This window comes from Doryrhamphus excisus, linkage group LG6 (assembly GCF_037039965.1).
Source record: "Doryrhamphus excisus strain RoL-2023G ecotype Guam linkage group LG6, RoL_Dexc_Guam_v1.1, whole genome shotgun sequence".
Lineage (NCBI taxonomy): Eukaryota > Metazoa > Chordata > Actinopteri > Syngnathiformes > Syngnathidae > Doryrhamphus > Doryrhamphus excisus.
In genome coordinates this window covers 1,192,524-1,206,927 of record NC_136362.1, presented here as the reverse complement: position 1 = coordinate 1,206,927, position 14,404 = coordinate 1,192,524, and the positions used below count along the sequence as shown (strand labels likewise).

Here is a 14,404-nt window from a genome sequence, read left to right as displayed (position 1 = left end):
TGAGGCGCCATCTTGTAATCTTCAAAGCACTCGAGGACATTTTCTGGAGGGGGGGGGGGGGGCGAGCTTTGCTAGCGGTGACCTCGTTGGATCTGCAATTTGTCAGCGATCCGGGCCGCTTTGTTGATTGAAATTTTTAATTTGGGTGCTCTTTAGACGGCCGCTGAAAGGCCATTGTGGCGCCGTGAACTCCCCCCGCCGCCGCCGCCATTCAGCGCTCGGGGCCCCCCGCCTCTTCCCCCCTCCTCTTCCCCCGCCGGGGAAAAGGTGCCATGAATATGTTTTTTTTTTTTTTTTTTTTTTTTAGAGGGGGCCAAAGCGGACGTGAAATGGCGGATTAATTGAATCCTGTGTGCGCCTTTGGTCCTCGCAGCTGGACGGGTGCTTTAGAGGCGCACAAGGCTGCGCTAATTGTAGCGCACGCACAAAAAGTATCCTTCAGATTCCTGCGCGTCTTCCCCCGCCGCCTGGAATGTCTTTCACACACGTAATTGTCCTATTAGCTGCTTAACTCACTCGCTCCTGGTCTCTCTCTCTCTCTCTCTGTGTGTGTGTGTGTGTGTCAGTCAAAGCCGTACAAATAAAGTTGTCTTGGTGCCCCTCCCCCCCCCCTCTCCCCGCAGCAGCAGTACCACTCCAAAATCGATGTCCTCATCGACGAGGCGTTCAAAGACATGGTTTCTTCTCTGGTTTCGAAGGTAACGCCAATGTTTTGTTTGACTTGCTGACTCCCTCTCTTTATTTCCTTTATTATTTCCTTTATATATTATATATAAAATATTATATATATTATATTATATATATTGTACATATATATAATATATTATAAATGTTTTTAATGCAGTTTTGTTTCATATTGTGTAATTTTTTGGCTTTGTTTACATTTTTTATATCATATTATATATATATTATATATATTATATATTATAAGTCTTTTTAATGCAGTTTTGTTTCATATTTTTTTGCTTTGATTACATTTTGTTATATTATATTATATATATATATTAATAATATAATATATAATAAGTGTTTTCAATGCAGTTTTGTTTCATATTTTATAATTTTTTTGCTTTGTTTACATTTTGTAATATTATATTATATATATTATAGATATATTGTAAGTGTTTTTAAATGCAGTTTTGTTTCATATTTTATCATTTTTTTTGCTTTGTTTACATTTTTTATATTATTATTATTATATATAATATATTATAAGTGTTTTAATGCAGTTTTGTTTCATATTTTATCATTTTTTTGCTTTGTTTACATTTTTTATATTATTATTATATTTATTATATATATATATAATATTATATATATATATATATATATTATGTACGTATATATATATAATATTTATTTTATCTGTCATGTTTGATGTTTTTCCATAATATTTCCGCTGTAGAAAAAATAAGAATGATAAGAATGAGAATAAAATTAGAATAAAATTATAATCTATAAAAATAATAAGAATCAAATAAATCAAATAAGAACGATAATAAATATAGTAATACTATAGTAATAGTAATAGTATACTGTGTGTTGACTAAAACTGAAAGCAATAAATGAACCGTATTGTTTGCAGGCCCATAATATGAAACATAAAGAATACGATCCCCTGCTGTGCTTTGCTTGCTGGCCCATAATATGCGAATATTTTTAATGCAGTTTTGGTTCATATTTGATCATCTTTTTTGTTTTGTTTACATTTTTTTACTGATATTTATTTCATCTGTTTGATGTTTTTCCATAATATTTCTGCTGTAGAAAAATAAGATAAAAATAAGAATAAAATAATAATAATATAAAATAAATATAGTAATATTATAGTAATAGTGTGTTGACTAAAACTGAAAGCAATAAATGAACCGTATTGTTTGCAGGCCCATAATATGAAACATAAAGAATGCGATCCCCTGCTGTGCTTTGCTTACGGGCCCATAATATAAAGTATGAAGAATAGGACAGGCTGCTGCGCTTTGCTTGCAGGCCCATAATATAAAGTATGAAGGAGAAAAGGACAGTTTTTATTTAATATTTCCTTGATTAACATTTATTATTGTTTTATTTGCTTTTGATTTCAGCAAATATTTTTTTAATGCAGTTTTGTTTCATATTTTAGCATCTTTTTTTGCTTTGTTTACATTTTTTTATTGGTATTTTTTGTCATGTTTGATGTTTTTCCATAATATTTCCGCTGTAGAAAGAATAAGAATGAGAATAAAATAATAATAATAATATATAAAAATAATAAGAATAAAATAAATAAAATAAGAATGATAATAAATATAGTAATACTACAGTAATAGTAATAGTATACTGTGTGTTGACTAAAACTGAAAGCAATAAATGAACCGTATTGTTTGCAGGCCCATAATATAATGTATGAAGGAGAATAGGACAGTTTTTATTTAATATTTCCTTTATTAACATTTATTAATATTTATTATTGTTTTATTTGCTTTTGATTTCAGCAGATATTTTTTATGTTTTTAATGCAGTTTTGTTTCATATTTTAGCATCTTTTTTGCTTTGTTTACATTTTTTTATTGATATTTTTTTAATCTGTCATGTTTGATGTTTTTCCATAATATTTCTGCTGTAGAAAAAATAAGAATAAGAATGATAGTAATACTATAGTAATAGTAATATTATACTGTGTGTTGACTAAAACTGAATGGTATTTAAGCTAATGTTTGTATTCCATTCGTAGCAGGCTAAATCATGCTAACGTGCTATCGTTTGTGTGTTGTAGTTGTCGGCGGTCCTCGATGGCGTTCTGTCCAAACTGTCGCGTTACGATGAGGGCACCTTCCTGTCCTCCATCCTCTCCTTCACGGTGACCAGACGCCAAGTCGTAACGTGGCGGAAATGGAATTTGTACCACTGAAGTTCTTTGTTCTTTTTTTTTTCCGACCCCCCCCACCCACGACCCCGCCCCCATCCCGATCCCGTAGGTGAAGGCAGCCGCCAAATACGTGGAAGTACCGGTAAGTTTCGCTTTATTATTATAGCGCTAGATAAATATGTATTTCATGTACACACACACAAATACAAGTGCCCCCCCCCGAGTGAAACAGCTGACGGCGCCCCCACGTAACCTCCTTAATCCTCTGGCCCCGCCCACCCCAGACTTCCTGCTCTTGAATGACAATGTAACCGCCACAGCAGCTTCTTGGTCTTTTGTGTGTTGGCAACCCGATGCGGCTAAGCCCCCGTCTCCAGGTGGGACGAGGAGGGGCACGGGGGGTGGGGGCGTACGGGGTGTTCCCGCCGGTAGGCCACACCCCCTACACTGTTTCTCACGACAACGCTCACCTCACAGGTGCGCCGGGACAAGGTTTCATTTGGTTCTCGCTGATATTCCCATGCTCCGACGGCCTCCAGGGAATCGAACCCGTTTTCTTTAAAATTGATTCAAACTTAATTTGATGATGTTAATACATAAATTAACCAGAAATAGTCATATTTCTGAATAATAGTTAGCAATCATGATTAATTAGCAACTTTTAATTAGCAACAAAAGCCAACTTCCTGTCCAGGCGTGAACACTTCCTGTTCTGCCAGGTGCACACACTCCATTATTCATGTCAGAACTACGACTCTCAAATAATCTGATGAGTGAGAATTTTTGAATGAATGAATCCTGCACGGTGGATTAGTGGTTAGCGCGCATGTCTCGCAGCTAGGAAACCCGAGTTCGATTCCACCCTCGGCCATCTCTGTGTATAGTTTGCATGTTCTCCCCGTGTATGCGTGGGTTTTTTCCTGGTACTATGAAAAAATAATTTTAATGAATTTAATTTTATGAATTTAAATATTTGTTAAACTGGGAAAAATGAAAATATTATAAATATAGAAGTAAAAAAATTTAAAATAAATAGTAAAAAAACATTTGTGGGAAATGATTTTGGGCTTGGGAAAGAAAAACTTCCAGGATGACTGGAATACTATGAACATCCGGCAGCAACGCAACATTTTGGCATAACTATAAAAAGTCAACAAAGTCCAAATATTATGGGAATTATTATTATTATTATTATTATTGTTATGAAAAATTGACAGTTTAGATATTTGTAAAAATGGGAAAAATGACACAAAATTAAATAACATCAATTTATAGAATTTTGACAATTTCCGCAATAATTTTTACAATAGAAAAATATAAATAAATATAAAATATAAAAATATAAATATATAATATATATATATATTTATATAAATATAAACAATGAAAAAAATATAAAAAATTTTTTTGTGGGAAATGATTTTGGGGAAACTTGTGCTTGGGAAAGAAAAACTTCCAGATTGACTGAAATACTGTAAACATCCGGCAGCAACGCGACATTTTGGCATAACCATAAAAAGTCAACAAAGTCCAAATATTATGGGAATTATTACTATTATTATTGTTGTTGTTATGAAAAAATGACAATTTAAATATTTGTGAAACTGGGAAAAATGACAAAAAATTTAAATAAAATCAATATACTGTCATGAAATAAATCACATTTTCACAATTTCCGCAATCATTTTCAAAATAGAAAATTTAAAAGTAAAAAAAAATTGTGGGAAATAATTTTGGGGAAAGTTGTGCTTGGAAAAGAAAAACTTACAGGATGACTGGAATACTGTGAACATCCGGCAGCAACGCGACATTTTGGCATAACTATAAAAAGTTATATTACAACAACAAAGTCCAAATATTATGGGAATTATTATGGTTATGAAAAAAATACAGTTTAAATATTTGTCAAACTGGGAAAAATGAAAAAAAAAATTAATAAAATCAATATATTGTCATGAAATAAATCAAATTTTTACAATTTCCGCAATCATTTTCAAAATAGAAAATTTTAAAGTAAAAAAAAATTGTGGGAAATAATTTTGGGGAAAGTTGTATTTGGAAAAGAAAAACTTACTGGATGACTGGAATACTGTGAACATCCGGCAGCAACGCGACATTTTGGCATGACTACTATTGGACCGAACCAAGTCAACAGTGTAGACCATAATTCCAAACAATATATAAGTCCCAACATGTACTCGTATGCACCCGGCGGGACAGGAAGTCAACTTTAACTTGACAAGCAAATACTAGTTTAGCACAGCTAGCCACCATGCTAAACTACTGTGTACGTGTTTTGGGCTGGAACTGGGCCCGCGTCTCCGACCTGTCACACATCTTTGTCACCTTGTCGGCGTGAGACGACACATGGGAGGGAGATTGTCACTCAGCCTGGGGGGGGCGGGGACGGGGGGGGGGGGGGGTGGTTAGCATCTCAGATGACACACACACACACAAGTGAGTGCTATCATGCTATGTCATCTCCATTTGCGCTGATACTTGCAGTACTTGTGTATCACACCAAGCTAGACAATGTCATAACTGCACACATAGGAGGTTTAATAATAATAATAATAATAACATTATATTATTATATTTTAATGAAATATAATAAAAATATAAAACATAATTATTATATTATATGATAATTTTATTATTAAATTTTATTATAATATAATAATATGATAATAATAAAATATAACATATTAATATTATATTAAGATTATATATTGTAATATATATATTATATAAAATATAATAAAAATATAAAACATAATTATTATATATGATAATTTTATTATTAAATTTGATGATATAATATATAATAATATTATAATCTAATATATTAATATTAATATTATATATAATATAATATAATAATATAATAATATAATATATTAATAATATTAATAATGCGAAAGAAAAACATACAATACGACTGGGACATCCTTTCTCAAAATGTGTTTATTAATAATATTAATCATATAATAATATTATATTAAAATAATATTAATATATTAATACAATAATATAATATTCATATATTAACATAATATCATTATATATGTTATCAAATATAATATTAATATAATATTAATAAAATAATATTAATAATAATATTTATTAATGTAATGATCAAAATGACAAAAAAATTTAATAGCATCAATATACATGTCATAAAATTTTGACAATTTCCGCAATCATTTTTTAAATAGAAAATAATTAATCAAAAAAAATTGCAGGAAATGATTTTGGGGGAAGTTGTGCTCGGAAAAGAAAAACCTACAGAATGACTGGAAAACTGTGAACATCCAGCAGCAACGCTACATTTTGTCATGACTACTATTGGACCAAACCAATAATAATTAATAATACAAACAATAATAATTACAAACAATATATAACATGTACATATGTTCGATGGCGTTTGCATGTTCTCCCCGTGCATGCGTGGGTTATCTCCGGGTATTCCGGTTCCCTCGCACATTCCAAAAACATGCTAGGTTAATTAGGTATGAATGTGAGTGTGAATGGTTGTTTGAATGAATTATTATTATGAAAAAATGACTAGGAAAAAATGACAAAAAATTTGAATAACATCAATATACATGTCATAAATTATTATTATGAAAAAATGACAAAAAATTTGAATAACATCAATATACATGTCATAAAATTTTGACAATTTCCGCAATCATTTACAGTTGTGTAGAAAATAATTAATAAAAAAAATGCGGGAAATGATTTTGGGGAAAGCTTGGAAAAGAAAAACCTACAGAATGACTGGAAAACTGTGAACATCCAGCAGCAACACGACATTTTGGCATGACTACTATTTGGATGAATTATGAACAAAAAATGAATTTCAGTCAATGCAAAATTTCAGCAAATGTTAACCAAGGTACCATTGTACTACCTTACCACTAGCGTATCACTTTTTTTTTTTTTTTTTTACAAATATTTGATTCTGATAATATCATAACTCATTCCCAACCTAAAATTCCCGATTGAAAAATTACGATTGAAAAAAAAACGGCTTACCTAAAATTCCCAACCTAAAATTTTCCAAAAATTGCAAAATAATTTGGGCCAAAATTTTAACATTTTTCAATTGTAAAAAAAAAAACGGCCCAAAATTTTTCAAAAAAAAAAAAACGGCCCAAACTTTTTCAATTGTAACGTCATTATACTATAATGGGGAATTTTGGGGGATTTTTAGGTTGGGAATACGTTATGATAACATCAGAATTATATATTCATAAAAAAAACACCCAAAAATTTTAACATAAAATCAATTGACATTTTTTTCAATCGTCAATTGAAAAAAATTAATTTGCAACTTTGGGGAATTTTAATTTTTTTTTCAATTGTAACGTCATTATAGTATAATGACATTACAATTGAAAAAAAAACAAAATTAGCAAATTTGGGGAATTTTAGGTTGAGAATAAGTTAAAAACGGCCCAACATTTTTCAATTGTAACGTCATTATAGTTCAATTGTAAAAAAAACTTTTTTTTTTTTTTTACAAATATTTGATTCTGATAATATCATAACTCATTCCCGATTGAAAAAAAAACACCTACCTAAAATTCCCAACCTAAAATTCCCCAAAAATTGCAAATCAATTTGGGCCAAAATTTTTAAATTTTTCAATTGTAAAAAAAAACGGGCCAAAATTTTTCAAAAAAAAAAAAACGGCCCAAACTTTTTCAATTGTAACGTCATTATACTATAATGGGGAATTTTGGGGGAATTTTAGGTTGGGAATACGTTATGATAACATCAGAATTATATATTCATAAAAAAATAAAAAAAAAACACCCAAAAATTTTAACATAAAATCAATTGACATTTTTTTCAATGGTCAATTGAAAAAAAATTAATTTGCAACTTTGGGGAATTTTAGTTTTTTTTTCAATTGAAAAAAACAAAATTAGCAAAATTGGGGAATTTTAGGATAAGAATAAGTTAAAAACGGACCCAAAAATTTTTCAATTGTAACGTCATTATAGTTCAATTGTAAAAAAAACGTTTTTTTTTTGTTTTTTTTTTACAAATATTTGATTCTGATAATATAACTCATTCCCAACCTAAAATTCCCCAAAATTGCAAATTAATTTTTTTTCAATTGACGATTTAAAAAAATGTCAATTTATGTTAAAATTCATTTTATGTTAAAATTTTTGGGTGTTTTTTAATTTTTTTACAAATATATAATTCTGATGTTATCATAATATATTCCCAACCTAAAATTCCCCAAAATTGCATTTTGACAATTTTGGGGAAAGTTGTACTGAATGGCTGGAAAACTGTGAACATCCAGCAGCAACACAACATTTTGGCATGACTATTATTTTTGATGAATTATGAACAAAAAATGTAAAACAAAAAAAAAAAGAATAAAATAAAAAAAGAATTTCAGTCAATGCAAAATTTCAGCAAAAAATTGTAATGTTAACACAAATTGCTAACCAGGACGGATGTTAACCAAGGTACCATTGTAGTACCTTGTCCTGGGTACACGAGGTGGTCTATGTCTGATTCTGAGGTTCGGACTCTCGGCAAGAAGGTTGATGAGGTTGATCCTGACACGCCTCCTCAGATGATGAAGATGATAGGAGAAAAGACCAGCAACTTCTTGACCTTCAAGTGTCCTTCAGAAGTACTTTGACAGGCCTCCATCTGCAGGACTCACCTGTCCGCTGTGGAGGAGCGTGACGAGTCTGATGTCCGTCAGGCCCTCGCCGAGCGTACCAGATGCCCCTGCGGTCATGTGACCCCACTTTAACCTCTTTTTCCCGCCTGGTGGTCCGTCTGGATTACAGACGCGTGACTGACCGGTCTCGGCGTGTCACTCCGTGTTAGCGTGCGTATGGCGTGTTGCATGACATGTTACACGGACAGTAAACGCACACGCGCCGCCGTTCCGCCATTCGCCATTCGCCACCCTCACAGACGCGACAAAATGTGGCAAAACAAACGCACTTTGCTCAGGCTCCATTTCCTCGTTTAGCGCCGGGCGTCAGGCTGACGTGACGCTCCCCCTTTAAGCAAGCCCCCGCCGCCCCTGCCCCCCCCCCATCCCCATGGGGCGATGCATGGCAGCTCAAGAGGAGCGACTGTGAAAGATGTCAAAGCAATTACAAAAAGCATTACACTTGTAATCCCCCCCCCCACCCCCCCCCCCCAACAACACCAGTGGGAATCACCTTAACGCTACTGTTGGAGTGTGTGTGTGTGTGTGTGTGTGTGTGGTTTTGCAGTGATCCTGATTATTTGTAAAAAAAAAAATGTAAAAAAGAAAATAATTATTTGTTAAAAAATATATATTTGTAAAACAATAAAAATGTTGGTGTTTTTTTACAAATATTTGTAAAAAAAAATTAAAATTTTGGTGTTTTTTTTTTTTACAAATATTTGATTCTGATAATATCATAACTTATTCCTGACCTAAAATTCCCCAAATTTGCTAATTATTGTTTTTTTTTCATTTTTTTCAATTTCAAATTTTCAATTTTTACAATTGAAAAAAACCTAAAATTCCCCAAAATTACAAATTAATTTTTTTCAATTGATGATTGAAAAAAATGTCAATTTATGTTAACATAATTTTTATGTTAAAATGTTTGGGTGTTTTTTTATTTTTGTTTTACAAATATTATAATTCTGATGTTATCATAGCGTATTCCAAACCTAAAATTCCCCCAAATTGCAAATTAATAAAAAAAAAAAAACACCCCAACATTTTTCAATCAAATTGAAACATTTTGGGCGGTTTTTATTTATTTATTTATTTATACAAATATTTCATTCTGATAATCATAACTTATTCCCAACCTAAAATTCCCCAAATTTGCTAATTATTGTTTTTTTTTTTCAATTGTAACATCATTATACTATAATGATGTTACAATTGGAAAAAAAACAAAAATTCCCCAAAGTTGCAAATTTATTTTTTTTCATTTGACGATTGAAAAAAATGTTAATTTATGTTAAAATTAATTTTATGTTTAAATTTTTGGGTGTTTTTCATTTTTTTTTACAAATGTATAATTCTGATGTTATAACTTTTTTCCCAACCTAAAATTCCCCAAAATTGCAAATTAATAATAAAAAACACCCCCAAATTTTTCAATCAAATTGAAACATTTTTTTCAATTGTAATGTGACGCTACAATCGAAAAAAAAACTAAAATTCCCCAAAATTGCAAAAAAAAAAATTTCAATTGACGATTAAAAAAAATGTCAATTTATGGTAAAATTCATTTTATGTTAACATTTTTGGGTGTTTTTTTTTTTTTACAAATATATAATTCTGATGTTATCATAACGTATTCCTGACCTAAAATTCCCCAAAATTGCAATTTTTTATTATAATATTTGATTTTGCTAACATCATAACAACTTATTACCAACCTAAAATTCCCCAAAATAGTATAATTTTGGGTGAAATTTGGTTGGGAAAATTGCAAATTAATTTAAAAAGATCAACTTGAAACATTTTTGGGCGTTTTTTTTTTGTTGCAAATATTTGATTGTGATAATATCATAACTCATTCCCAACCTAAATGGAACGAAGGATGGATGAAATGAAGGATAGAACGAACAAAATGCTGTTACCTGTCTCGTGTATAATAAAAACATCCCATAATAACATCCCTGCAATCCAATCCTAAATACCCCAACGTAGGATGAGATGTTGACAGGATGTTCTGATGTGTCCTCCAGAAACCAGGAATGGACCTGGCTGACACCTACGTCACCTTCGTGCGTCAGAACCAAGACATCCTGCGGGAGCGAATCAACGACGAGCTCTACATCGAGAAAGTGTTCGACGTGAGTCAGCTTTCTTCTTAATCTTGGACCGTGGAACCTTGCTCATGCTCGTTTTCACCAAAAAATTAATTAGAAATTTTGGGGACAAATATTTTGTCCAAAAATTTTTTTTATATTTGTTAAAAAAAAAAAGGCCCAAATTTTTTCAATTGTAACGTCATTATAGTATGACGTTACAATTGAAAAACAATGTTGGCTGTTTTTTTTTTTTTACAAATATTTGATTCTGATAATATCATAACACATTCCCAACCTAAATTCCTCAAAATTGCTATTTTTGTTTTTTGATTGTAACGTCATTATACTATAATGACGTCATGATTTAAACATTTTTTTTTGTTTTTTTTCTTTGTTTTTTTTTTTACAAATATTTGGTTCTGATAATATCATAACTTATTCCCAACCTAAAATTCCCCAAAATTGCTATTTTTGTTTTTCGATTGTAACGTCATTATACTATAATGACGTCATGATTTAAACATTTTTTTTTTGTTTTTTTTCTTTGTTTTTTTTTTTTACAAATATTTGGTTCTGATAATATCATAACTTATTCCCAACCTAAAATTCCCCAAAATTGCTATTATTTTTTCAATTGTAACGTCATTACACTATAATGACGTTACGATTGGAAAAAAAAATTGGGGTTTTTTTTGTTTTTTTTTTACAAATATTTGATTCTGTTGATATCATAACTCATTCCCAACCTAAAATTCCTAAAATTGCAAATTATTATTTTTTTCAATTGTAACGTCATTACACTATAATGACATTACAATTGAAAAAAAATTGTGGCGTTTTTTTTTTTTTTAGAAATATTTGATTCTGATAATAACGAAACTTATTCCCAACCTAAAATTCCCCAAAATTGATCATTTTTTTTTTTTCAATTGTAATGTCATTACACTATAATGACGTTACAATTGACAAAATTTTGGTCCGTTTTTTTTAAATAAATAATTGATTCTGATAATATCATAACTTATTCCCAACCTAAAATTCCCCAAAATTGCTAATTTATTATTATTTTTAATTGTAACGTCATTACACTATAATGACGTTACAATTGAAAACATTTTGTGGCATTTTTTTTTTAAATAAATATTTGATTCTGATAACAAAACTTATTCCCAACCTAAAATTCCCCAAAATTGCAATTTTTTTCCAATTGTAACGTCATTATACTGTGACGTTACAATTGAAAAAAATGTCAATTTATGTTAAAATACATTTTATGTTAAAATTTTTTTACAAATATATAATTCTGATGTTATCATAACGTATTTCAAACTTAAAATTCCCCAAAATTGCAAATTAATTAAAAACCCCAAAATTGTAAATGATTTTTTTTTTCAATTGTAACGTCATTATATTATAATGACCTTGCAATTGAAAAAAATTTGGAGCATTTTTTTTAAATATTTGATTCTGCTAATATCATAACTTATCCCCAACCTAAAAAAATTCAATTGTAACGTCCTTATGATATACTGATGTTATAATTAACATTTTTTGGGCTTTTTATTTTTTACAAATATTTGATTCTTTTAAATTAATAACTTAATAACTTAATTTTTTTTCAGTTGTAACGTCATTACACTATAATGACGTTACAATTGACAAAATTTTGGTCCGTTTTTTTTAAATAAATACTTGATTCTGATAATATCATAACTTATTCCCAACCTAAAATTCCCCAAAATTGCTAATTTATTATTATTTTTAATTGTAACGTCATTACACTATAATGACGTTACAATTGAAAACATTTTGTGGCATTTTTTTTTTAAATAAATATTTGATTCTGATAATAACAAAACTTATTCCCAACCTAAAATTCCCCAAAATTGCAATTTTTTTTCAATTGTAACGTCATTATACTATGACGTTACAATTGAAAAAAATGTCAATTTATGTTAAAATACATTTTATGTTAAATTTTTTTTACAAATATATAATTCTGATGTTATCATAACGTATTTCAAACTTAAAATTCCCCAAAATTGCAAATTAATTAAAAACCCCAAATTTTTTTTTTCAATTGTAACGTCATTATATTATAATGATATTTTTCATTGCAATTGAAAAAAATTTGGAGCATTTTTTTTTAAATATTTGATTCTGCTAATATCATAACTTATCCCCAACCTAAAAAAATTCAATTGTAACGTCCTTATGATATACTGATGTTATAATTAACATTTTTTGGGCTTTTTATTTTTATTTATTTTTTACAAATATTTGATTCTTTTAAATTAATAACTTAATAACTTAATTTTTTTTTCAGTTGTAACGTCATTACACTATAATGACGTTACAATTGAAAAAATTTATGGACTTTTTTTTTTTTTTTTTTGTATCAAGTCATCCCTTCCACAAAGAACACTAAATCAAATCTATTTTTTCCCACCACGTTAGGGACAGCAAACGCAGCAGCAGTCTTTGTTTTTCCTTCTTAAACGTTTCCAGAATGCTTGTTGTGTTTACCATGGAGGAGGCACGTTCAAGTCCCTCACACACACACACACACACACATCGCATATATAAAGACACACCAAGCTTCCCGTTGCGGCGCATCCCAAATATTTTAGCTCGGAGTTGTTAAACACGGAGGACGGAATCGATACGGTGGACATGACGTCTAAGACCTTTGTGCACATTAGCAGCGTGTCGCCCAGCCATGGATTGATGCTGTGTGTGTGTGTGTTCATGTGTGTGTGTGTGTGTGTAATGGGCCTCAAACGCGTCCAGTCACGCTCCAAGGAGGCGGGCCTCGACCCGTCTCCCACTCAGCCTCACAGCGTGATGAAGATAATAGGACACGCCATCATCGTCATCATCATGATGTTTAAGCGAGGGAGGGCGTGAGGGCGTCCAAGCGCCGTTCATTCAAGGAACCGAGTAGGCAAAGCCTGCTGACAAGGACACGCCCACTCGCTGCCCCGCCCCACCACACCCCCCACCGATGTCAGCCAGCTCATGAATCATCACTTCCTGTTTGCACCCTCGTATTTAGTCATCACTATTTCCTCAAATAATACTGCAAATTACTGACTGAAATAAAATACTGTTATAAATGACCACTTTCTCAACTAAATATGTTTAATAACTAAGTATTTCCTCAAATAAAATACTATTTGTGAATGAGTATTTCCTCTAATAAAATACTATTTGTGAATGAGTATTTCCTCAAATAAAATACTATTTGTGAATGAGTATTTCCTCAAATAAAATACTATTTGTGAATGAGTATTTCCTCAAATAAAATACTATTTGTGAATGAGTATTTCCTCAAATAAAATACTATTTGTGAATGAGTATTTCCTCAAATAAAATACTATTTGTGAATGAGTATTTCCTCAAATAAAATACTATTTGTGAATGAGTATTTCCTCAAATAAAATACTATTTGTGAATGAGTATTTCCTCAAATAAAATACTATTTTTGAATGAGTATTTCCTCAAATAAAATACTATTTGTGAATGAGTATTTCCTCAAATAAAATACTATTTGTGAATGAGTATTTCCTCAAATAAAATACTATTTGTGAATGAGTATTTCCTCAAATAAAATACTATTTGTGAATGAGTATTTCCTCAAATAAAATACTATTGTGAATGAGTATTTCCTAAAATAAAATATTATTGTGAATGAGTATTTCCTCAAATAAAATACTATTGTGAATGGGTATTTCCTCAAATAAAATACTATTGTGAATG

At 30.4% G+C, this 14,404-nt stretch overlaps 1 protein-coding gene across 1 annotated transcript in view; it reads left to right on the top strand.

Annotated features, from left to right (window-relative positions):
- The window catches only part of cadps2 (Ca++-dependent secretion activator 2), a 132,293-nt gene that overhangs the window by 100,958 nt on the left and 16,931 nt on the right, over positions 1 to 14,404 (top strand). Inside the window, exons 23-26 of the mRNA XM_078791090.1 lie at positions 624 to 698; positions 2,756 to 2,839; positions 2,958 to 2,990; positions 10,580 to 10,687. Coding sequence (XP_078647216.1) covers positions 624 to 698; positions 2,756 to 2,839; positions 2,958 to 2,990; positions 10,580 to 10,687 — 300 coding nt within the window. The remainder of the gene's footprint in view (positions 1 to 623; positions 699 to 2,755; positions 2,840 to 2,957; positions 2,991 to 10,579; positions 10,688 to 14,404) is intronic.